A 26,075-nucleotide genomic window follows, 5' to 3' on the forward strand; every position below is an offset into this window, starting at 1 on the left:
GAGGGAGGGGAGGGAGAGGGAGAGGGAGAGGGAGAGGGAGAGGGAGAGGGAGAGGGAGAGGGAGAGGGAGAGGGAGAGGGAGAGGGAGAGGGAGAGGGAGAGGGAGAGAGAGACTGACTCAGTGGTCCCAAAAAGAAACAAGGGTAGCTGGGTCTAAGGTGGTAGCAGTTTAGATAAGAGATGGATGGATTAAAGACACAGGAAATAAACTCCATGGTTGAGCATCTTCATTGGCAGTTGCCCTCAGTGGACAGAGGCAAAAAAAGAGAAAGATTGAGGACTCCAAACAGGTTTTTATTTTGTTTCATTTTTCTGTAATAGTTGCTAGATTTATGGAAAGGTTGCAAAAAAAAGTACAATTTCCTTCTCTCTGTCCCTTCCCCTGCTCCACTCAGTGTTACCACCGTACACAGGCAGAGTACGGTAAGGACTCATTTCTACTGATGAGCTGCCTGTATATGCATGCCTGCATATGTGTGTACATATGTGTGTGTGCTTGCTGCCTGTGTGTATGTATGTGTGTGCTTGCTGCCTGTGTGTGCGTGTGTGTGTTTTCAAAATCCCACCTAACCCACCTAGCATTTCACTGTGATTTATCTGCCACCCACAGTCAGCAAGACTCACTCAGCCTTTCTCAGCTCTAAGGCTTCCGTGTACTGAAGTGAGTTTTTTTCTTTTTTTTTTTTTCCATAATGCCACTCAATTTGATCCTGTCAGCCATTTTCCAGTTTGTTTCTGATGGGGTTGGTTTGGGGGAGGAACGCTCCCTGAGGGTAGGGACTTGGGGATTGGTTCCTGGCAGATTGTACAGCTCAGTGTACTAGAGGAATGAGGGAACTCTGATGTGCCAGTCATCTGTACGCAGAATGTTTCAAAGATCCACACTGTCCCTGCCTCTGCAGAAAAGAGGAAGTGCGAGTTAGAGTAAGGAAACATGTTTCTCTTAAATGGATTGGCAAAAGTAGCTTGGATCCATTGCGTTGTGTCCCTGAATCTCTACGGTTGCCAGGCATGGTCTCGGGCAGTATGTAGGTGAACAGGAGATCTGGAAGATGCTCTCTGAAGCCTGCCTAGGAAAGAGGGAAATGGAGTCTCTATAAGAGGGAAATGAAGTCTCAGGAGGGAGGGGGCTGTCGTGGTTTGAAAACCACGTGGTTTGAAATGGTCCCCATAGGCTCATAGATTTTAATGTTTGCTCCTTAGGGAGTGCCACTACTTGACAAGAATTAGAAGGTGTGGCTTTGTTGGAGAAAGTGTGTCATTGGGGGTGGTTTTCTGGTTTCAAATGTTCATGTCAGGCCCAGTCTCTTCTCCCTCTCAGTCGGTCTCTGTCAGTCTCTTCTTCTCAGTCTCTCCTTCTCAGTCTTCCTCTCAGTCCCCTCCCTCCCTCCCTCCTTCCCTCCCTCCCTCCCTCCTTCCCTTCCTTCCTCCCTTCCTCCTTGCTTCCTGCCAATCTGGATGTAGAACTCTTAGCTGAGGAGCCTCCAGCACCGTGTCTGTCTACATGCCACACCATGAAAATAATGGACTAAACCTCTGAAGCTGTAAGCCAACCCCAATGAAATGTTTTCCTTTATAAGAGTTGCCGTATTCATGGTATCTGTTCATAGCCATCAAACAGTGACTAAGAAAGAGGCTTTCAAATGAAAATTTAAAAACCTGGGAGCCCTCAAAGGTTTGTAGAGAATGGCAGGCAGTGGGGAGTAGCCAGAATGTCTTTCTGGAGGCTCAGATGACAGGCCAAACCAAGAAGTCAATCCAAATTCAGGCAGTCCTGTACAGTTGCTGTGCAGGGGGAGGTGACCTTCTCCCCATGGCAGTGACAGGCATGAGAGTAGGTTGCTCAGAAACTGTGATACGGGGTAGAAGGGAGGCAGAGATTCTCCTCAGCCCTCTCACTGCCCGATATTCAGGAAATGCAAGAAAATAGACGTGATGGAGCAGGTTCTGGGTTTGAGGTAACTGTCTGCCAATGCTACTCACAGGCATTCCTGCTACCACCACTCCATGGCACAGTACTGCATCAGAATGAATACTGTGCCACAGCCCCCACCCTATAACGTCACATCCTGCTGTGAAATCCTTTCATGCTATGCCACAAAATACTACCATGCTATGCCGTACCACCATGCTATGTTACACCACAAGACTGCAACACATTCTGTAATAAACCATGCTATAAAACACCACCATGCTGTGCCATAGCATCACCACCATCACACCACACTGTAACATACCACTGCACCCTGATCATGTGATGCCATACCAGCATGCCATAACATACCACCATGTTATCCCATATTACCAGGCTATCCTATATCACTAAGCCATGACATACCCACTTGCTCTAACGTGCTATGCCATACTCTCATATTTGTAAGTGCCAGAGCATACCCACACTTGGCTCTGGTGGGCCCTTGCTGTTGGCTGGAGGTTCTATTTTCTTCTATGAAGCCAACTGCCTGTGACACATTTAAGAAGACTCAGCTACTCCTTCCTTTCTGTTCATGTTTCAACAAGGACACTTCTCCATCATGATCTTTATGGCAGTTATTGGGTCCATCTTGTTAGACTGAAAAGTCACCGAGAGGGAACCATATTTATTTACCTGCATTGGTTAAGCTAATAACATGCTTGATACACCTCAGTTGGTTAAAAAATAACTGTTGAACTAACTGCTGTTTAACAAAATGGTAGAAAGATCACTGGACATGGATTCGGGACCTCCAAGTCTAAACCTTATAACCAACCAACAAATGATCTGAAAGTACCTCTTCTCCACACAGGAATAAAGGATGATAAGTTTTCATAGATTTGTCCCAGAAGAACCCATTACATCCCTGGAACATAATGGCTGACCTTCTTCCCAGCACACTTATCTCATCCATAAGAACTCATTCAGAGTCAACAAAGCTTGTGAAGACACAACAAAGAACGAATACTGCTACCTTTGTGAGTCCACTGTGTGTCAGACATCATCAAGTACAATTTAAATGCCACATTGGAGTAGTTGAAGCAGAAACACAGTGGAACTGAGAGTTAGTCAGCTGTTGACATTTCCAAGAGGATGAGGGCTGGTCAGCAGAGAGCAGATAAGAGTTATCTAGAATTCCAAGAAGCTGGAGCACATTACCCATTGCCTAAAGCTAACAGGACTCTCGTGGGACCACTGTTAGGATCTGAGGAGCCACAATCCTGCCAGATTTCACTTCTGCTCCCTGGGGTTGCTGGTCCTCCTGTTTATTCCTGACAGTGTCCTATTAGCCCAGTGCATGTATAGAATGGTAACAGAAATACATCACTCACTGGCTTTGGTCTTTATATTTCTTTTTTTTTTAATCTCACAATTCTCAATGTGAGTTCACTTTTCTTCATCAAACCTTTGAGCATCAGGGTGGACAGTGATGATGCTGAAGGCAACCTGGGAACAATAACATCAAAAGGAGACAAAAACCAAGACAAAACATGGCCCTTTGTTCTGCATCTATCAGATCCCCAAGGAGATGAGCAAGAGAAATGAGGAAAACCTCAGCAAAAGCTTGTAGGTAAGGGATCTAGTGTGTGACCAAGTCTTGAATGGAGCACTATTTATCAATAGTCCTAGTGGAACACTGACACATTTGGAGTTCTTGAGCTTTGAATTCAATTTTGTCAACCCGTTTTACTCCCCAACAATATGAATTTCTTGCTACCATGAAAATCACCCCGAACAGTAGGACCCTGGTACCCAATGTCATAGAGCAAGCTCCCAAGTAGAACAAAGGTCACAGCTGCTACAGATGTGGCTCACAGGAACAAATGCAACAGTATCAGCCAGGTAGAAGATGAGCAACAACTGGTGTGCTAAGGATCCCTTCCTCTTCACGGCTATAATGCCTTCTATCCTCTGTCTCAGCCAAAACCGGGCCTACGATAGCCATCTACTGTAAAGCCTTCCTGGATCCCCTAGCCCACACTCCCATAATACCTAGAGTCCTTGGGCCTTCTCATCCTATCACTGGTCCCCTGGAAGTCACATGACTAGAGAAGTTCCTAGAAGACAGGAGCTGTGATTGAGTTGAGCATGATCTTCAGAATTCTCTGTGTCGTTCTAACACTAAGCAGCTGCTCAATACGTACTGCAAGTGATCAGAACTTCCTACTCTACACACATGGAGAAAGGTGGTAACAGGTAGATAACACGATTTCCGTAAAATCCAAGACACCTGTGGTCTGTGAAATGAGAGCTCGGCCCCTTGTGTCTTCCATAACTGCATAGCCTGACTTGAATCAATAGTCCTCCGACTGAAAGAAATTTTGATCGATGTCTAATAAAAGTTATAGGGTTGCCTCAGATTAATTAGAAAAGAAAATTAACCCTTTGCTCTGCTGCTTCTATACACATTCCCTCCCTGCTGTATCCCACTCATTCGGTTCTCTAGGTTTGGTGCTGGCCTACTGATGTGTTAAGCTGTGAAGGATAAATAGATCTGAGACTGTAAAGAGTGGGAAACAGGAACAATTGTTCCCCCCTATACATGTGTTCACTTCTCTTGGCATGGGATGAGGAGACCCTGGCTATCCTGTTCGCCATCTTTCCTGAGCATATCACCTCACTTCTCTGGACCTTTGTCTCTTGCTTGTAAATGTCAGGAAAATGGTTTCTGTTTCCTTCCCAACCACAGGACTACAAACAGGTGGCTCTCTCTGTGTCGGAGAATAAGGAACCTTTTAGACTCACTAGGGTTCTTCCAGACTCTTTGGAGAGGCTCAGATTAAAAGTATCATTCAGTGAACCAGAAGAGTTTTTGTGGAACTACTAGTCTAAGACAAGTAGCCCTAAGTACAGCCAAACCACTTGTTCCTACTACAAGATTAATAAAACCAAGCCAACAAAAACAGGCACTGAGAAGACTAGTCAGTACTAACTAGTTAGTACTAGCCAGGAGTTAGCACCCTTTCTTATCTGCATCCTGTCCATTCAATCACCTGGCTCTCTGGAAGAAACCAGACTGGTTCCTAAAGCCCAACATAGTGATGGAGAAGCAATTAGAGAGAGAGAGAGAGAAGATGGGCCAGCCTTGCGAGAACACGTTTCTAGTGATAGGATCCGGGATCAGTCTCTTATGCCTGTACCTTGGAACACACATCCATCTACCTTAGTAGCTTTTCCTATATGCTTGCCTGCTCTGCTATCTAACAGACTCTCTGGGATCCTTGAGCTCTGTAGGCAGCATCAGTGCAGATCATGCTGCACATAGCCCTGGCCTGAGGCACGACTGCATGTGAGCACACCAGCCTCTTGTCCTAGGCGCTCTACCTACGTCTCACTTCTGCATCCCTAGGGCCTGGCACCCAGTTGTGCTCACTGTCTTCAGAGTTGGTGGTTGCCCTGGTTTCTTTTCACTACTAGACTCAGTGTCCATAAATGAAATGAGTAGCAAGATATTTTCAGATTTAATAGTGACCCTGGGGTAAAATGTCCTTTAAGAGGTCATGAGCTTTAGTCTACTCTTGGAACAAAACTGATGAAAAACTGGTGATTCTTCCTTGGGTCTTGTCTGTTTTTGACACTGGTCCTCAAGCTTATTGTGCCCAAGGCTAGCCTATGTACCCTCAGCTAGCTCAACGTGAATTTTTATAAAAATCTTTCATACTTATCCTTTTATAACATTTTGTTAACCAACCAAGAGGTTATACTTTTTGTTATGAAAAAGATTAAACACAGATAAAAAGTTGGGAGAAAAGTTGAGATGTAATAAATTTTACATTGCCATCATGAACTCCAGCATATGCTTGTTCTGCTTCACCTACACTGGCCAGATTATATCTAAACAAATTCCAGGCATCATGGTGAACAAATGATTTTTGATTCATACAAAGGCTAAAACTTGATTTAAATAACAAGAAAGCTACAAGAAACTGTACGTTTACTTCTCAATAAATGACATCAAGGGAGTATGAAAATCCTTTGAAATCAAGTTACATATTCCTTCAAAGAACCAGAGTACCATACAATGCCAGCACTGCCCGTACAAAGACCAGAACCTTTGGGTCCTCTTTGGAACAAAGATGCACTGATTTAGGAGCAGCCAAACGGACAAACCCACTCCAGGGCCTTTTTCTTTGCATTACATACTATATCCCATACCTGGATACATACCATACACACACCCACTCCCACAAGCAGGCACGTCGTGGGAGTCACACCTCTGCACACCCACACACTCTGCTCCCATTAGTTGTTTGCCAAACACTTTACGAGAACTGAGAGCCTAAGGCCTGGAAAGCTTTCCTTTCTAAAGTAGAACATTGTTCCACAGAGGCTCAAATCTGTGGCTCCTGGAGGGATCACCCCAGGATGAACCAAAACATACAACCCACGTTCACTCTGCGTACTGAAGTGCTCTTTTTGGGGTATCAGGTTAAAAACTGATGAATAACACCAAGTAACAGCCGGTGCTGTTAACATGGGGAGCTATTAACTCTGTTTATGTACTTAAGATCACACTGTGGGGAAACTCTCCTGCCTACACAACACTTCGCCTTGCTCTGGTGCCATTCTGCCCATCCCAAAGCTACTTGGCACGAGGTACTTACACCTAGGGACTGCATATTGTCACCCATTTTGGAGGCAGGGGAAGGACAGATCAGAAGGAAGCCTAACAGCTTTCCAGGGCTTCACTCACTGTGTCTGCTGTCAACTACTTAATTCTTCTCTTTTACTTGATCCATTTTTATGTATATGGGAGTCTGTGTCAGTGTTCTCTCTCTCTCTCTCTCTCTCTCTCTCTCTCTCTCTCTCTCTCTCTCTGTGTGTGTGTATGTGTGTGTATGTGTGTGTATGTGTGTGTATCTGTGAAGACCCAATGAAGGTGTGTAATCCCCTGTAGCTAGTGTTACAGACAGTTGTAAAGCAGCAAACATGGGTGCTGGGAGGCAAACTCCAGGTCCACTGGAGGAGCAGAAAGTGTACTGGCGAGTCATCTCTCCAGGTCTCTTACTTAACTTTACAGAACAGCTCTATTGTTTATATTAGCTCTATGTTGCAGAAACAGGACTCTATGATCCAGAAGAATTGATTCTTTTTTTTCAAAAGACACAGAACTAGTAACTATCACAGCCACCCAATCCATGCCTCTACACTGGAAATTTCCAAAGTTTTCACATTTGATAAACTTCCCTTATTTGAATATTTTTTTAACTTTTAAAATAATCTTAATCTTAAAACACATAAGCAGAGCAAAATATTCCCGTGTACCATTTACCCAACTGCCTCAAATGTGGATGTCTCCTATGAACATAATACAATAATCAAAACCAAGAATTTAACCTTGACATAAGGCTACTGTTGAACCTGAATGCTTTATTCTAATTTTACTAGCTACCTCTTCTGTCCAGATTTCAAACCAGATACCACATTGTATTTAATTCTCATTTCTTTAGATTCTGCTAGTCAGTACTAGGGAGGCAGAGGCAGGTGGATCTCTGTGAGTTCCAGGCCAATATGGTCTACATAGACTTTGCTCATCCAGGGCAATTCCCCTGTCCTTTCTTCATCTTTAATGACCTTGACACTCTGAGAAAGTACCAACCAGGTATTTTTTTAGACTAGTATTTAATTTAGACTTTTTAAAATATTCAAGAAGTTTTACAAAGCCCCTAGATGAGATAGCTATGTCAACTACTTCCCACATCTCGGGGAGCATTGCAACAGTGAAGACAGAAACAATGTAAGAGCCAGAAGATGAGGGCTGACCCCTGAACATGACGTGGGGATTACACTCTTGAACATAGATAGCAACAGTGGCTACCTGGCTACTTATACAAGACTTGCATAAATTGAGCCAGTGAAAACTTCAGCATGGCTGGAGAGGAGCTCACAAGGTTTCACCTCAGCTGAGGTAACACATGGCTACCTCCTGGCTAATGGAGGGAGGTCATTTGTCTCTGCAGGTGTGGTCACTGGTAGGTTGCCCATGTTCCCGTGGATGACCCCACCCCACGCATATGTGGGCAACACCCATTGGACTTAGTGACTTACTTAAAACAAAACAAGATGACCCGAAGCTGGGAGTGAGATGTGCAGGAACATCGAGGGAGTTGGAGAACTTGGAGTTCGGAGGGTGCAAACAGACTATACCATATACACGGGTGCCGCTTTCAAATAATAAAAAATATATTTTAAAAGTTTTCAATCACCCTGTAAGCTTCTTGGTTCACCTTCTCCTTTGTATCTTTTATGATGAATGATAAGCTGTTTTAAAAAATAATTTTATTTTGGGTGTATGATTGTTTTGCCTGCATGTATGTGCACCACGTGCTTGCTTGAATGTGGTACCACATGTATGTATGTGCACCACATGCTCGTTTGTATGTTTATGTGTACCACATGCATGCATGTGTGCTACATGCTTGTTTGGTAACTGGGGAGGGGTGGGTCAGAAGAAGGCATCAGATCCTCTGGAACTGGAGTTACAGACAATTGTTAACTGCCATGTGGGGATTTGGATTTGAACCCAGATCCTCTAGGAATGACAGCAGACAGTGCTCTTAACCACTGAGCCATCTCTCTAGCTCCTAATAATAGGCATTTTAAAAGTAATAGGCTGGTGTTATGCTGGGGAAAAAAGTTTCATGCCTTCAAATGATCGTAGCTATACTTTGACCACCTGCTGAGCATATTTATTTACAATATTTATTTTATTTATTGACAAGGCTATTCTACACTGAAGAATGTTTTTGATTTTGCTCACCACGATGGCTTTCCTACCCATTTGAAAAATGTTTCATGTATTTAAGGTAATTTTATTTAGTTGACAGGTGATGTTGGGGTAAATTTTGTTTCCCATACCGCTACATTCATATGGCCTGCATCTTGAAGTCATCAGCCCTTAGCCACATACAGTCCAAGGCAGAAATTCTCCAGGAAATTTCGCAGGAAGCTGTGGGGACTGACAAGGTCAGACAACAACATCCAGAGAATGTTTACTGTGCTTATACCCGTATTGTATCCTGGCATGACGCAGTCTCCTGAGAGCTTTTGCAGACAACAATGCTCCATTATTATCATTCTTATTCTACCGTGAAGGAAATTAAGATATGGACGAGTCTGTGACTCAGCCAATGTCACACATTTGCACAGCAACATTGGGATTTATAACCCTGATTCTGAAAGCCTCGTGGTCTAGCTTTTCAGCCCTTTGTTGAGTTCAGTGTCCTGTGGTCTTATCCACCATGCTAATTTTATCAAAAGCATATTTGACTCTGGGTTCCCGTTGAACTCATTTGTGGAGCAGTTTCCACGTCTTTTGTCCTAAATTCTCTCCCCAGCTTGATATTTAATGCACAGTCTTAAAGCTGATTCTCCTTTCTCCATCCTTCCTTCCTTCTCCTCCTCCTCCCTCCCTCTTCATACTAGGAATCAATTCCAGGGCCCTGCACATGCTAGACAGGTACTGTCCACTCCTCTTTCATAAAACCATTTTTTCTTGAGAAGCTTATTCTGGTGGAAGGGGAAACTGGGTTTGTCCCTCTAATACAGCGGTTCTCAACCTTCCTAATGCTCTGAGCTTTAATACAGTTCTTCATGTTGTGGTGACTCCCAGCCATAAGATTATGTTTGTTGCTACTTCATAACTGTAATTTTGCTACTGTTATGAATTGTATTATAAATATCTAATATGCAGATGGTCTTAGATGACCCCTGTATGGACTCATTCAACCCCCCCAAGGGGTCGTGACCCACAGGTTGAGAACTGCTGCTCTAATGTGTCACAAACAAAGGCAGCAGAACTAGAAGCAGCCTGAGTACCCTCAAGTTCAACCTCCTTCTGTAAAGGAGGGAATGGCGATACTGCTAGCATTTATGGAGTGTGTACTGAGAGACAGGCCATGTTCTCAATGTTTGCCACAGAGTATAGCATTTGTCACTCATAACTTCCTTGAAATAACAAGACAACCACCGTTGCAGAACAGGCTCTTAGAACTCACTCAACTCCGAGCATCTTCAGCTTCTAGGCACTGGTGTGTGTGTGTGTGTGTGTGTGTGTGTGTGTGTGTGTGTGTGTAAAAACCATGTTTCAAGATGCAGCCAGTGGATTGTAGATGAAATGAATGTGTCCATCTGAGGTGAAGCATGTGGGGCATGGGCGATTCAGTGTCTGTGGCTCTGTTCAGGGATTCTCAGACTCCCAGGGAAGCTCCTGATTTGACTGCAGTCAAATACTCTCTGAACACAGCTGTCTTAGTTAGGGTTTCTGTTGCTGCAATGAGACAACCATGCCCAAAGCAAGTTGTGGAGAAAAGGGTTTATTCTGCTTACACTTCTGTAGCACTGTTCATCAACAAAGAAAGTCAGGACAGGAACTCAAGCAGGATAGGATCCTGGAGGCAGAGGTCATGGAAGGATGCTACTTACTGACTTGCTCCTCATGGTTTGCTTTGCCTGATTTCTTATAGAACCCAGGACTACCAGCCCAGGGAGGGATGGCACCACTCACAATGGGCTGGGCCCTCCCCATCAATCACTAATTCAAAACATGCCCTACAGGCTTGCCTAGAACCCAGTCTTGGAGGTATTTTCTTAATTGAGGGTCCCTACTCTCAGATGACTCTAGCCTGTGTCAAGTTGACATAAAACTAGCCAGCACAACCCAGGAATGGGAAGCAATGATTGTGTTCAGAAAACTTACATGAATAGAGTGACAGGAGAAACAAGCAATGCACCTCACACCTTAATACCACACATAAAAGGTAGCACCCTCCAGTGCTCTACATGGTGAACCTGCCCATTTAGCAGCTGTCCTGATTCACACAGAGGTAAGCAAGCTCAACCAGCATCCCTTCCCCTTCATGATGGGTTGCAACCTCAAATTGTGAGCTAAAATAAATTCTTCTTTTTTACTTAAGATTTGGTTATTTATATTTTTTAATGTGCATTGGTGTTTCCCCTGTATATGTGTCTGTGCAGCACAGGCATGCAGTGTTATGCGGAGGTCAGAAGAGGGCATCAGATTCATTAGAACTGGAGTTACAGACAGTTGTTAGCCACCATGTAGGTGCTGGGAATCGAACCTGGGTCCTCTGGAAGAACAAGTGCTCTTAACTTCTAAGCCACTTCTCCAGCCACATTCCTTTTTCTTAAATAGCTGCTTGTCAGATGTTTAGTCACAGAAATGATGCCCAGGTGAGCATTATTCAGACTTCAGTCATGGATATTTTCTGCATATTCCACCTACATTACTTTCTTCAAATTTACCATTTATTTTTATCTCACATCTTTATTTCAGTGCATTTACTCTAAAGGAGTCTTTCTGCTGCTACCATAAAAGAGAGCAAGTCTCATTTGCTACAAAAAAAAAAAAGCCAAATTGTAAGACTTTGATTCAACAAAATATTTCCTAGCACTAAGAAATGTTGTTTACAAACACACACACACACTTAAACAAGGACATGGAGGAAACAGTTGTATATCACTAAGTGAAAATGCTGTCTTATACTCTAATGGTGGATACAAATCATTATACATGGGCAGGGCTGAGGGGAAACCCTTGGAACAAATAAAGCGAGCACCAAACCCTAATGGACTCTGGGTAATGAGGTTAGCACTGGTTAATCAATTGTAGCAAACGTACCTCTTGGGTGGGAGACGGTGGTGGTGGGAAGAATGAGAGTGCGTGGGAAGTCTCTGAACTTCCTGCTCTGTTCTACTGTTAACATAGCATTGTGCTAATGAAAAGACTATTCACAATAATAGGCACAAATATAAACAGAGTAATCCAAAGTTCTATTTAGATATTGGAATCTATCCAAAGGCTCTGTCTGATTCTCATGCCTTCTCTTTTTGTTTACAAGGGAGATTAACAATGGTAGAAAAATGTTAGAGACAGATTGTTACTACAGTAAGATTTCTGTCCTAGACACAATCCTAAGGTAGGAGAGCAAACTGGAAAGGAGCATTCTTCTCACTTGTGGGTCAATGTTACTTAGAAGCGTATCTAAATCCTCTCCCAGATATTTCAGAACACTAGTCGGGGTGGCTGGAATGCAAACGCCCTGCAGGTGTGCATTGAGCGAGGCTTTTCTCTGCTTCCTCTGCTTGCTCCTCTGCATACTTAGACTCTTCCTAGCTTCTGGGGACTCAGAGTCCAGATAAAGAGCCTTAAAACAAAATTTCTGCCAAGCATAGAGCACTGATTGATAAAGATCAATCCAGGCTATCAATCCACAAGGATTATCCAATCGTAGGGATGGATAAGGATAACTCCATTCGAATTCTCTGACCCAAGGGAGAGAACAGAGTTCAGCTGAGTCAAGTATCACAGTAACAGGAGGTTAAGTAGAGGTTCTGGGTCTAGACACATGCAACAACAATATTCAATGCTGGGGTCTCGCTGGGGTCCAAATATGTTCTTAAACATGATCTTCTAAGGGTTCAAGAGAGGGAACCTTAGAAGTCCCTGAGACATGCTGATGGAAAGGGAGCTATGCCCTAACTCATTAAAAGCTGTCATGTGCTTAGATCTGTTATATGTCGGATCAACTTCTTACAAGTGTTCAAACTCAGTATTGTATTCTTTCTTATAAACAATGGCTTCCAAGTCCAGGGTCGTGAAATAAATAGCCTGAGATAACCAACCTGGGGAGGACCCCGAGTGGGAGTGAAATCGCATCCTTCTGACATGAAAGCTTTTGTCAATGTTCCTTGAGACATGGGTGGTAGTTGATACAAGATATTTATCCTGTTTAGGTGGGATTTTCTTTTTAAAAGGTGTGTTTTTGTGCCGGGCAGTGGTGGCGCACACCTTTAATCCCAGCACTTGGGAGGCAGAAGCAGGCAGATCCCTGAGAGTTTGAGGCCAGCCTGGTCTACAGAGTGAGTTCCAGGACAGCCAGGGCTACACAGAGAAACCCTGTCTCGAAAAACAAACAAACAAAAACAGAAACAAAAGGTGTGTTTTTACCATCATTCTTCAGTAGAATAAGGAAAAGTGTGTTTCTGGCCGTGGGGTCTCAAGCTAAGATAATGATCACTGTGGTCGATAGAACAGCAATTTTTTGAAGGACAAATACCATCAGTATTTATCCTTGCAATACCAGAAAATTAAATTGGTTGGGCTCTGAAAAGGTTACCCACAGCCCTCATATTTGGAATTTTAATTTATCTACATGTGAATGCACAAATACACACACACACACACACACACACACATGTACTTTCTACAATGCGTATACTAGGGACCACAGATAGCGTTATTAACATGGGATGAAGATGTTCCAGGAAGGTGAAAGATTCAATAATTCAACTAAGCTTCTACCACGTGCAGAGTCACATCTTAGCCATGATGGCAGCTTCAAGAGGGCTCTGTAGATATTGATTATGTTCAATCACATTCAAGTTAACCTTTCTATAAATAAGGAAAATAATTGGATCTGACTTTCCCCGTAATTCTGTAGATAACTTGAAATTTCGTAGACTAGTACTGAGTATTTGGCCCATTGTGTAACTTAACCCAGTACTGCTGACTTTACCATTTCTCTTAATCCTAAACACCAAGTATGGACTTTAGTTTCTGTCCCGGTTAGCTTCAACTGCCAACAGCTTAGAGTCAGGAATCTTTATGAGGTTGGAAATGGTGGCACACACTTTTAATCCTAGTACTTAGGAGGCAGAGGCAGGTGAATCTTTGTGAGTTCAAAAACCAGCCTGATCTACATGGTAAGTTCCAGCACAGGCAGGACTATATAGAGAGATTTTGCCTGAAATAAATAAATAAATAAAGAAAGAAAGAAAGAAAGAAAGAAAGAAAGAAAGAAAGAAAGAAAAGGAAAAGAATTCTCATAAAGGCAATTAACTGAGTTTACAATGAGGTATCCTTTTATGGAGCAAGAGGTAACTCCTTGGACCCTAAAGTTAGGCAGAACCTATATGTTCTGATTTCCCACCTTTTTTCTCTGATGACCTCTACCTGTTACTCAAAATGTAAACATACTTAGGCTCAGCAACACAAGTGCCACACGACCTGTCATATGTAGATGATAGCTTTGAAATTTTAGATTTGCATGTTTAATTTGGAGTCTATAGAAGTCAGGAAGCTAAACGGGGCTTTTGAGTAGGGAAGGGAAGAGGCTTTAGGTGATGAAGGGCTAATAGTACACACATGATACAAAACTAGAGAAGGAATGCTAGGGATTCAAGGTTTAAATCGGAATTAGGGCAGTGGGAGAGGAGAGAGCAGGCAGTGGAGGGTGGGTTGACCTAATCTAAGGATGTAGATAAACACTGTGGAATCCCTCTCACTTACTAACTAACTGTTGAAATGCAGCTGGATGATTGCTGGAGAGCTAGGTCTGTAGTTAAGAACATACATCGTTCTTGCAGAGGATTCAAGCATCTGTGTCAGGTGGACCATAACATCTGTAACTCCTGCTGCAGGTGATCCACTGCCTCTGGTGCATCTGCACTTACCTGCACACATCTGCACATAGACACACACATCCACATGATCTAAAAATAAAATGAATCTTTCAAAATTTTTATCAAAGTTGGGTATAGTGGCATGTCCCTATAAATCTAGCACTTGGGAGTCAGAGGCAGGCAGAGCTCTATAAGTTCAATGCTAGCCTCGTCCACATAGTGAGTTCCAGGACAGCCAAAGCTATATAGTGAGACCTTGTCTCAAAAAAATATATATATTAGAAAGAGTTTGATGACCTGCATGAATTGACAATGCTTTCCCCCAGAAGACATGGGCTATCAATGAAACTATCAATTGCCAAGACTGGTTATCTCCCTACAAGTTATCAGTTATGGGAACTCTCTGTAGGGATTCCTCAAAGAACACAGGTTATTGCTGTCATTGTTATCAAAACTGATGGTAAAAACCCTTTTGTTAAAGATACAACATACTTGGATTGTAGAACAGAGAAGCCAAGCCAGAACAGACCAGAAAAATGTCCTCCATTTTGGCTAACTTTGATTGTATCAGAAGAAGGCCACAGGGAGGGACAAAGTCATCAGTGGTATTGCCCAGTACTCAACTATGAATGCTACCATACTGACCTGCCAGGCAGGCTACACCCACTAGTGCAACAGTGAAATGAAGATTAGAGGGATAATCAAGCACTTTCTGATTGGATGTGAGCCTGTTCCTCATAAGGAAAATCATATTGGCGTATAAACCTGGTCAAAAACCCACAGCCTGGGAGCCCAAGGGACATAGTGAAGAATCTACTGCTGTTGTTTCACTGCATGGACATGTTGCCCAACTGCCTTTTAAATATCTCTGATTATACCATAGGCTAATGTTCTTGGCCAAAGAAGCATCTCTCTGCAGTGCACAGTTAGTGCAGAGACTTTTAACTGATCATTGTGCTGAAGATAGGTGACCATTGAGTACAATCCCTGCATGGGACATCTATATTAATCCTGCAACTCAAGACCCAGGGAACACTGCAAAGAAGGAGGAGGGGAGAATGCCAGAGATGGATGGTGGGAGCAGGGCTCTGAGATGCTGTCTTCTGGGCATGGTATGGTCACTGCACTCATAAGCTCACTGCTGCTGTGCTTGCCCACACAAATCAAGCCAACAGGATCGGTCAAGCATTCTAACAGGCAACAGTAATGGGACTCAGAGGGTTATAAAAGGAAAAAAAAAAAAGAGAAGATATGAAGTGGAGGATATTTAGGGGGCTGTTTGGGGGAGTGGGAAAAGGAATTAGGGATAAATAGGATTGATATATACTCTATGTATATATGAAATTGTCAAAGAACAAATAAAAAATATCCTGAAAATGTAATTTACTCAATTTTGTCACAAGGCTGTGTACTCCCCTGTGTACACCTACTTTTGCTTTTCACATCCAAACAAGGAGGTATCAAATATGCATTGTACGTAATAACCATATGCAAATCCTTGCTTGCATAAAACACATCTTAGGGTGGGGGATGCTATGCATCTTGGGAACACAATATTCACTTGCCAGCTCCTTTCCATCCAAGCTCACCTCCATCTCAACTTTCTTCCCAGCAAACAAGAAGTGCTCGCTCATTTCCACGGCCCTTTCAGCATGCTGCCTTCCTTCAGTCTCTCTCCCTCCCCTAAACTAAAGGACCAAGCTGGGCTTCAACAGCACACAGGATCTCATTTATTCACCATGCTCGTCTTCTCTCCGGCTTTCTTGGAACCCATATCTCACACCTTCCTACCTTCTCAGCTGTATTAAGTGACTCTCTATATGAATGGCTGAGCTTGAAGCCACACCCAATAAATCCTCCAATCCTCCCCATACTGGCGTAGATTAGCAAGAGCAAGATTATTCTAGAGAGCATCGTGTGGAGAGTGGTTCTCACTGTGGGTAGTGACCTCTTTGGGGGTTGAGTGACCCTTTCACATGGGGTTGCATATCAGATATCCTGCTTATCTGATATTTATGTTACAACTCATACCAGTTATGAAGCAGCAATAAAAATAATTTTATGGTTGGGAGGTCACCACGACATGAAGAACTGTATTAAAAGATCCCAGTATTAGGAAGGTTGAGAACTGCTAACGTGGAAGGTCAACAATTTATTTTAGAACTGTACTATACAGCTGTCAAGACAACAGTATCTTCCCCAAACCAGTCCCTGGGTTCTCTGTCTCTCGCTCTGACTCTGCCTCTATCTTTGTCTCTCTCAGTGTGTGTGTGTGTGTGTGTGTGTGTGTGTGTGTGTGTGTGTAGGAAAGACAGAGATAGAGAAAGAGAAAGCAACACATCCTGGTACTTTCTTTTTCTTTTCTTTTTTTTTTTTGTTTTTGGTTTTTTGGTTTTTTGGTTTTTTTTTGTTTTTCGAGACAGGGCTCTCTGTGCAGCCCTGGCTGTCCTGGAACTCACTCTGTAGACCAGGCTGGCCTCGAACTCAGAAATCCGCCTGTCTCTGCCTCCCAAGTGATGGGATTAAAGGCGTGTGCCACCACCGCCCGGCATCCTGGTACTTTCATAAGCATGGTGTGTGCATGTCAATAATACATAAAAATGCAAACTATCCAGGCAATTTGACTGTGAGATTTGAACATCTTTATACCATCACCCAACAGACAATGAGAGCATTAGTAAGGTTCTAGGATGAAGAAAGGGTCCTTGGAGCTTCCAGTTTAAGCAGGACTGCTAGAAACTTAATTAGAAACTTTGAATGAAGGTAGAAACTAAAAGGCAGCAATGAAAAATCTGAAGGTGATGGCCATCTTTTCTTCTTCAGTCCACAGTGGTGTCTTGCCTATCAGCCATGAAGGGCTTGCTCCTCTACCTTGGTATGTGCATGGTAAAATGTCACAATTGACTACCCACAATAAACAATGACAGAGTCCATTCATTTGTTAAGGACACATTAGAATACTCCTGTTTACTCTGTGTACTGGGACAAGATATCCTGCTGTGAGAGCAGCCTTGCAGAAGGACAGGGTGCCATTTCTTTCTGCTTAGATTTTAAGAGATCCCTGTGGAGTCTCCCAACAATGTCATTTGTGAACTGAAGCTCAAACCAAGAAGGGATCTTGAGTCATCTAGATCCAGTCATCTCTATACTTTCCCTCTAGAGCAGCCCATACCATTCTGCCTAGCTTTGATAGAGCGCTTTATAGTATCAAACCTCAAGTTGACGTCTGAGGAAATCTCTCACTGGCCAAGGCACTGGGTTTTGTGGTACTTCTTTCAGACAACATGCTTTCAACATTGGATGGCAGTGATTTTGGTTTGGTTTGATGTTTTGTTTTTGTTTCTGTTTCCTCCTAAACATTCTTTTTATTTCAATTGCCCTGTCTGTGTGGATATGTCCACTTGAGCAAGCATTTCATCAGTTAATTTAGAGCATGAAGCATGTGCCAGGTATTGGGCTGAGATCTAATGATCTGGTATATATATATTAAAAAAAAATTCCACACACAGGTTGCTTCCTTCTGAGATCATAGAGTGCTTTCATAATGCTTCCCTTAGACCCGGCAAGTGTCCCTGGCTTTAGGAGGTTAATCGCTGTACCCTTAACAAGCATACTGGTCCACAGAGAAGGAGTCTACAAAGTCAAAGAACCATGTCCCTCTTCTGGAATGTGCTCCAGTTACCTGGGAATCTGGAGTTCCTGCCTAGATATATACAAGCCTGCTCCCAGGACCTGTAGGATTTTCTTCTTCATGTCCTAGGCTAGAGGACTAGGGGAAGAAGCCATTTCTCGGGGAATGGTATGACTAGAACTTAGAATCAGAGTGGTCTGAGGCTATCTCCATTGGCTAATGCAGAATTCAGACAAATCTAAAAGTTATAAATTCAGACCCATTCTCCTGGTTGCTCTGAAGGCACAGTAGTCAGGTTGAGAGGGTAGAATGGATTAGATTTAACAGTTGCTTAGCTGACTTTGTTACTTGTAAATATTTTAGCCTATGTACGTGAGCTTCTACTGTCATCTTTGCCTAAGATCTGCAAGTTTTAGGTGTGGATTTGTTCATTGTGTAAGGAGACGATGAAGTAGTAAACACACAAGGAAATACAAAACAAAACTGCCATTCCTAGAAGAATAAATTCACTCTCTGGCCCTAAGCTGCTCTTCTAGATCTCCACCTCTGAGTTCTTGGTGCATTTGGCAGGTTCCCCTTCACCTTGTAAAACCTTTATTCTATGGTCCAATATCCCACTACACTGGCTAAAACCTTCTGCATTATTTTTGCTCCCTGTGAACAGAGCTTTCAGGAAGCTAGCCCCAAAGAATATCAAAGGCACCCAAGTTTGTTAAATTCTCCAAGACCTGTTTCCTGTTTTTCCTTAGCGCCAAAATATGCAGCCCCTCCCTGCCCTGCTCTAGGCTGTGTTCTTGGCCCTTAGCCTCAGGCATGCCACAGCTTCCCATGGAGCAGGTGGTTTCACTCTTTGAGAAGGCACACTTTCTCTCATCTCTTCTGCTGCTTCCTATCAAACCTCAACCTTTCAACCTGAATCTGTTTCTTCTCCCTTGGTCTTCAGCAGCAACAGAGAAGCCTTCCTGACTAATTGGAGGAAAAGTAGCAAATCCCTACGAATCCTCCATTCCTGTCTTTCTGAATAGGTATCCACCCCACTGGCTGTTTGGAAACCTGCCTCTTTCTTGTTCAGATAATAAAGACATTCACTCAGGTTCATCATGTGTGTGTTCTTGATCTCTGTCAGACCCTGTGATGTCTAGGTTAGACCGTGGCATCCTAGAAGACAGGGCCACATCTAACGTGGGTCTCTTAGCCCCTGTTCAGGAAAGCAGCAGGCTTAAGTTGGCTCTTAATAAAGACTTTGGTGCTTGAAATGGAGAGACATCACTCTGTGCCTAGAGCATAATATGTGCAAGAGAAGCCATCCATGAATGTCCTCAGCCCTCCTGCCAGCCTGTGAGCTGGGGCACACTTTAACAAAGCGAGGGAGCGCTGTCGTGTACCTGAGAAATAATAAACAGTAACAGAACACTGTCACAGCTATTCTTGTAGTATCTGACTTGGTGTTCAGAGTCACCCTACAAAGCAGGGAACTTTTACAAACGAGGAGTCTGAGGAAACACACCATTCAGCCATGTAACTAGTTCATCACTCCAATTAGGGCCATCTGGCTTAAGGCGGCCTCAGCTTACTAATCACAGTGCACTGTTCTTCCAGGGGAGATTAGACAGCATTAGCCACAAGTAGAGAGTGGAAGGATATACAAAGGCCCCTGTCATACACTCTCGGGGGTCTTTGAACACAGTCTTATTGGAACAAATGCCTGAGAGGAGAACAAAATGGCTACTCGGGAACTTTCCAGCATGGCGCCAACAGGTTTTCAAGGCATTTGTTCACACCCTATCCTTCCTTCTCCCAGATCTCCTCCACAGTTGCTCAAATATTCTAAGTCTGCTCACATTTGGATTTGGGGGTCTGTTGTTTCGATGGAATGCTTCTTCTCAAATCTGTGTCCTGCTGGGTCCTCCCTATCACTTAGGTGTCAGCTTAAGACGGAGCCCTCTTAGGAAGGCTCGCCCTATTTGTTCCATGGAGTATGGATGCACGTGTCCCATCCCTTCCTCTTCCTTCGTGCTTAACTCATTCATCTTCCTGTCTGTTCCTGTCTCACTCGTTTTCACTGTGCTTCTCCATCTGAAATCACTTTGTTTGTCAACTAGTTCATTTGCCTGTTTCTGTGTCCCTCCTGGAAGGCCAGCTTCAACACAGCAGAGCTCTCACTTGCTTTGTTCCCTCACAGATACTGAGTCCTGGAGCCTCAGCATGTTGTGGCTTTGCATCCATGTGTATGAGTGAATGGATGTAAAGTCCTCTGTGGAAACCTGCAGGTGTGAATTTAACAGCCTTCCTATAACCCCTCATCACATTACAGTAAGCATTGCAAGAAGAGACCAAATCTTTATTTTTGTCAATCTTTTGGATCCTAGAGTAGCAGCAAATGAGAGCGTGGTGTGTGGGAGGGGAAGTTTTTAGTTCCTTTGTTTGAACATGGAAAAGACCAAGCTGCTCAGCTGTTTGGGTGGCAGATCGCTCCTCTCCTAGGCCAGGTAGAGACAATTGCTTCACAGAGCACTCTTCTCTCTCTCTCTCTCTCTCTCTTTCTCTCTCTCCCCCCCACATGACCATTTCTCTATCTCCCTCTCTTTCCTTCCCTACGCCCACCTCTCATTTTTCATCTTTCTCTAGAGGACCCCAGCCTCTCTCTCTTTTGTCTCCTTCCTCATTGAAATTCTGTGAAGAAAAGTGAGAAGAAAGCTGGACACGGTGTTCTCCAATCTAACAGGACACTTTCTCTAGTTACCAGTGTAACACGGTCCCATTAAAACAACTTGGCTCTGACAATGAACAAAGCCTCCCAAACAAGATAATCATCTTTAAGAAGTACTTGATTTGGCCTGTTCTCAATGCAGACACAGCCCTTCCCACCCTCCTGCATATTAAGAACCCATTCCTCTAGTGATGTTAGCTTTTTTTATTCCAAGCTCCATTTATGACACATAGTAAAGATGATAAACAACAATGACAAAAGTCCCCAACCATTGATCAGACCTTGTACCACAAGAGGGCATTTCATAGTATTGCTAATGATTTTTTTTCTAATAAAATACAGCTTTTCCATGATTTTTTTTAAAAAAAAAACCACCATGTTAATCATATGTTAATCTCTTACAAGGTAGTTTCACACTTCTGGGCTCTCCTACCAAGATATGGGAAGCAAATGGTATCTCGTGGAAGTTGGAAAAGAGGCCTAGAGGCATAGAGTTATTTGAAGAATACTTCACAGCAGGTGAAATATTATCTCAGCACACGTTCCAAGACTTGCTGTTTTCTAGAGACAAGAGAGCTCTTGCCAGAAGGCATGTTTCCAACAGCCCCTCTGATATGCACACAGGCGCCAGCCCATATGGGAGGAAGAAGAAATAGTTAGGAAGTTAATAAGCAAAATCACTCTATGTTTTGGAAAAGCTGAGGTCCCTGGATGAGACAAATCCTGACCCAAAATGAGGCTCGTCTTTGCCATTAGCCCCAAACCCACACACCTACCTAAGCTTGGTATTAGCAATGGAGTAATGTGCTGGAAGAAAGGCACTGAATGAGCAGTGTGGACCTCCTCGTCCACCAGCATTCCATTTGCTGCTCTAGGTTATCATAGTCATAAGAAGGCGGAGCCCAATCTCTGAGATACTTATTCCCTACTTCCTTTCATAACGCCCAGGCTGCAGCCCCAGGCATCACCGGTCTCTAAGTGCTCTGCCCATTCAGAAATATGGGAAGAAAAATGAATGAAATTGTCAGCTAAGCCTTCAGCTCACATTGTAAGCAGGAACAGGGTTTATCAGGAACACCAATGTAGCATCCTGCTGCACTGACACCTATCCATGAAGACCCGGGCTGCTGAAGAGGTCGCTGAGGTGAACACAGAACCCTGCCTGCATCCCAGTCAGATGTTCCCTCTCCTGCATCACTAGCCAGACCTGATTTACAGGTGAGCCTTTTTTACCTGGGACTCTTTGTTATGTGTTCTCACATGTCAGGACTGAAATGAATTAACACATCTATCCAGTGGACACCAGTCAGTCAGTGGACTGACAGGAGGGCTTTCTGTGGAGATCTGAATAGATAAGGAAGGGAGAACTTGCCTGACTTGACAAAAAAAAAAAAGAAAAAAGAAAGAAAGAAAAAGAAAAAAGAAAAGAAATCTCTGTTCCATGCCATGGATGGGGAAAGTTTAAGGGAAGGCAAGGGAAGGGGGAATTATCTAGCAAGATTCTTTCACTTAAACTCACTCTGTCTTAGGATATCTGCTTCCAAGAAGAAAAATTCAAGATCACCAAAAAGTGTCTTGGGAAATTGAGGTATTCTCAAAGAAACAAAACAAAAACCAAACAAACAGGATGTTTGTACTTCAGTCTGTGAGAATAGGAAGCAAGAACACATAATCTTACACAGTTTCAGGAAAGGAAGACATGTGACTGTAAAGCTGAATATGGGCTCAGGGTGGGGTGTGTGATCTTTACTAGCAAGAAACCAGCTAAGAGTGGTTTTCAGCAACAAGCTTGAAGGTCCGTCTGAGCCTCTTATTTCATTGCTTCTGGATCTCCTGTTTTGAGGTGCTGATGGAAGTTTGGGGATGAAATTGAAAAGACTTACTTTGGGAGAGGGTACAAAAATCAAAGGGCAACTGAGATCATTACCAAACAGGCTTCCTTCGGCATCTATTGGTCAGCTCCACCACGAGAAACATTGAGAGACTCAAAACACCACAGCCCTTGACACTAGACATAGCACAGTGGTTCCCTGGGGCAAATAATTAAATGGCAATCTGCATGACCTGGAGATACCACACACCAAAGCAGGGGAGGGGGAGAGGACTCACCTGTTCTGGTCCCTGGAAACAGATACGGCAGAGGGGCGTTCTCATACCACTGTCCAAGCTACTTCCCAGAGAGTAGCAGTCCTCAGTTTTCTCCTTACAGAATTCATCAGAGGAAGCACTGCTGAGCAGGGAGGCAGGTGGCCCTGTGGCTGGGCCATCCCAGTCATCTTCCACAGAAGGAGGCAAAGGTGGTAGAGGTGGCAGAGGAGGGGTCTCCCTGCCCACCGCTTCTCGGGGGCCCCTCCAGCCTGCCCACCCCCCGGCACCCAGAGCCGGAAGGGTGTTGTTGTTGGCCGCCACACCAGGGAGCTGGGGGTCACCGTGCATGGGCAGGGGCGCTGGAGGGGGGCGCCTCAGTAGGAAAACCTTCAGGTCATTGAAGAGCATTCGGCAGCGGCACTTAAGGAGACCCTGGTGGCGCAACATCTGTGGAGCTGGGGTGCAGAGTCCACAGCAGTACCAGCCCCAGCAGCAGCAGCACCACCACAGCAGCCCACCCAGGGGCATGAGCATGTGATAGGGAAGCAGAGGACTGGAGAGGGGCAGCTGGAGTCTTTGAAGAGGTGGGTAGGGTGGGGCTTGGGGTCCACAGTGTTGCTGTGTTATGAAGGAACCTTCTTTCTTATTGGCTCTTCTTATAACCCCTCCAAGCAGCAAATAAATTACACACACACACCCTAGACTGATAACTGTGAGTCAATGATTCTGAACGACACTAAGGAAATGCAAAGTAAAAAAGTTTTCCTTGCTCTAGCAGCCCCGCCCCAATCTCAGACTTAGTTCTGGCTGCTGTCTCCTTTCTGTTTTTGACCCCAGAACAGGGAGCAGGGCAATAGAAGAGGCATCAAGGCTGGGATGCATGACCAATGTCTAACTGTTAAAAGTTCCCAAAGAAAGGGTTGCTAGGTTCTTCTCAAATCCCTAGGCTGTGGTAAATCTCTTTTATATAAAAGGGTGGATATAAATCAAATTTGGAGCAGCTTAGGGAACCCAGCTCAGTAAAGAATTGAGAATTGCACATGAGAGAGAAAAGATAGACTGCCTCAGGTCATACGAAGTGGTTGAGGGAAGGCAAGATTGGGTGAGGGTAGGAGAAGTTCTAATTCTCTTGGGCAGAAAACCGGGGCAATTAACCCCCAGCAGCACCAGAGTTTCTTTTAAGAGAGGAATTGGAGGGCTGATTGTGGGTAAAATTGGGCAAAGAGCTTCGCCTTGTGCTTCGCCTATGCAGCCAAAAGGCTACACAGAAGAGGTGGGATATAGGGCGGTGGGCCGGGAAAGGACAGAGGAAAAAGAGATCCTTAACCCTGGGAGGGCTGCTGCCTTCCAGACCCCAAGGTCCTGAATAGAGGAAGGGTATGTGTTTGGGGTTGAGAAGGTGACAGAAGGATCAGAGAAAGGAGGTAGCGAAGAGGGGCGTGTGGGAGGGGACAGGAAAAGGGAATAGTTACATGATCTCAGCCCCCAGCCCACTCCAGCTGCAGTCTGTAAGTCGGAGGCCCCTCCCCTTGGTTCCATCAAAGGTCCCTTCGGGCGAGGTTCGAGAGCTGAAAGATGGGCAGGTCCGGGATGGAAAGTGCCCTCGCTTTCTCCTCCTCGTCCTCTTCTGGGTCGCCCTCCTCCTCCTGCTCTGGGTCTGCACGCGCCCGGCGCTGCTGCTGTGGTGGCAGAAGCGACTGCTGGTCGGCGTCCTGGTGTCTCCCAGGCGGGGGCTGCTCCTGCTGGTCCTCTGGCTGCTGCCCGCGGTCCAGCGCGGTCGCGACTCCAGGCTTCATGATCCTCCTCCTCTTCCTTCCCGAGGGGCTGGCCCTGAGCCCCCGCGCCCGGGCAATGCTGCCATGCAACCAGAGACAAGGCAGGCGTGGGGGTAGGGGCGGTGGGGAAGTGATGGGGAGAATAAAAAATAAAATAATACTAATGGAACAATTCAGTTCTCGGATAATCAGGAAAGAGTGCTTCTGGTGGGTGGGAGCGGAGGAGGGCGGCTGCCAGGTCCTGTCGACAGCTCTGCCCCCGCTCCCCCCACCTTGGGCGGCCTCGGCCCGCTCTTTGCTCCCACCCCCACGCCGCCCCTCCTTCCTCCTGCTGCCTCTGGCTGGCTAGGCTCGCTTGCTGTTGCTACCTCTCGCAGATGCACCGAGGTAAGGCTTGTTTGCGGTGTAAGCTGAAGGTGGGGAGGAGGAATAGAGACGGTGTGGTCGAGATGGTCAGACAGACGGCACTTGGCTCCAGCTTGGTCCTGGAGACTCCCCAGAACCGTATATAAATATATCTCTTAGAAAAGCCGAAAAGGAAGCAAATCAGATTCCAGCCTGCTGCCAGGTGTTGTCTTCCGCCGTTGCTCAGCACCCGCCGCCGCGACTGCTGCCCCCCTGGCTCAGTTCCCAAAGGGGTGGTGCTGGAAGGGAGGTGCCGGGGCGGTAGGCTGACGGTCCGAGGACTGGAAACAAGCTTCTTAGAGCGGAGAAGGCACCCAGCCACTTCCTTCCACCCGAGCGGCCGTGAAACCGCTGCTGCGTTCAGCACCTGGGTGAGTGGACAGCTCCCACCCAGACCCCCGCGCGTCACGCCAGTGGGAGCCTGACGCAGACGCCGCTGAGGGATGGAGGAGGGAAAGAGCGAGAGACTAGAAGAGAGGGAGCCACGGGAGGAGAGAGAACTGTTTGAAGGAAGAGGATAGGGAGGAACCAGGGGAAAGGGAGGTACGAAGAGAAGGAGGGATTTAGGAGAGGAGGGAGGAGGCAATGAAGAGTAAAAGAGGCAGAATGGGAACTTGGGTGGTGGAGTGACGCGTGTATTCGCTCCGCATCTTTTCCCAGATAGAAAGAATCCTGGTGGACAGTAAGCTCCCTGCCCACTGTTCCCTCTCACCACTTCCCTCAGCACATACACACCCAATACAGTTCCCTTTTAACCAGAATCCACAACGCTCTACTTGACACGCACTTAAAGTAGATGTCACTTAGTAGCTTTGGAAAAGATAAAGTTTTGTGACTTCCATATTGAAGCTGGCACCTGATGGAGGTTAAATCTCTTATGACTTAAGAATTCACGAGAAAAGTGTTTTTTAAACCTTCAAGCATTTTTGGCCTCTAGAATTTAAACTGCAACGGGAAAGGAAATGTCCTCTTTTCCCTCCCCTCCCCTGCCCTTGGCTCCCCAGGGGGGGGGCGCGGGCGGCCCGCCCCGCCGCGCGCGGGGGGGCGCGGCGGCCCAGGCCCGCGACC

General features: G+C 45.0%; 1 protein-coding gene across 1 annotated transcript in view; it reads right to left on the reverse strand.

Moving 5' to 3' along the window:
* March4 (membrane associated ring-CH-type finger 4) overlaps window positions 1–23,361 on the reverse strand; it is a 108,892-nt gene extending 85,531 nt beyond the window's left edge. The window contains exon 1 of the mRNA XM_028760741.1: window positions 22,849–23,361. Coding sequence (XP_028616574.1) covers window positions 22,849–23,361 — 513 coding nt within the window. The remainder of the gene's footprint in view (window positions 1–22,848) is intronic.
* Window positions 23,362–26,075: the final 2,714 nt, after the last annotated feature.

The sequence above is a fragment of the Grammomys surdaster genome, unplaced genomic scaffold (assembly GCF_004785775.1).
Source record: "Grammomys surdaster isolate TR1022 unplaced genomic scaffold, NIH_TR_1.0 126546, whole genome shotgun sequence".
Classification (NCBI taxonomy): domain Eukaryota; kingdom Metazoa; phylum Chordata; class Mammalia; order Rodentia; family Muridae; genus Grammomys; species Grammomys surdaster.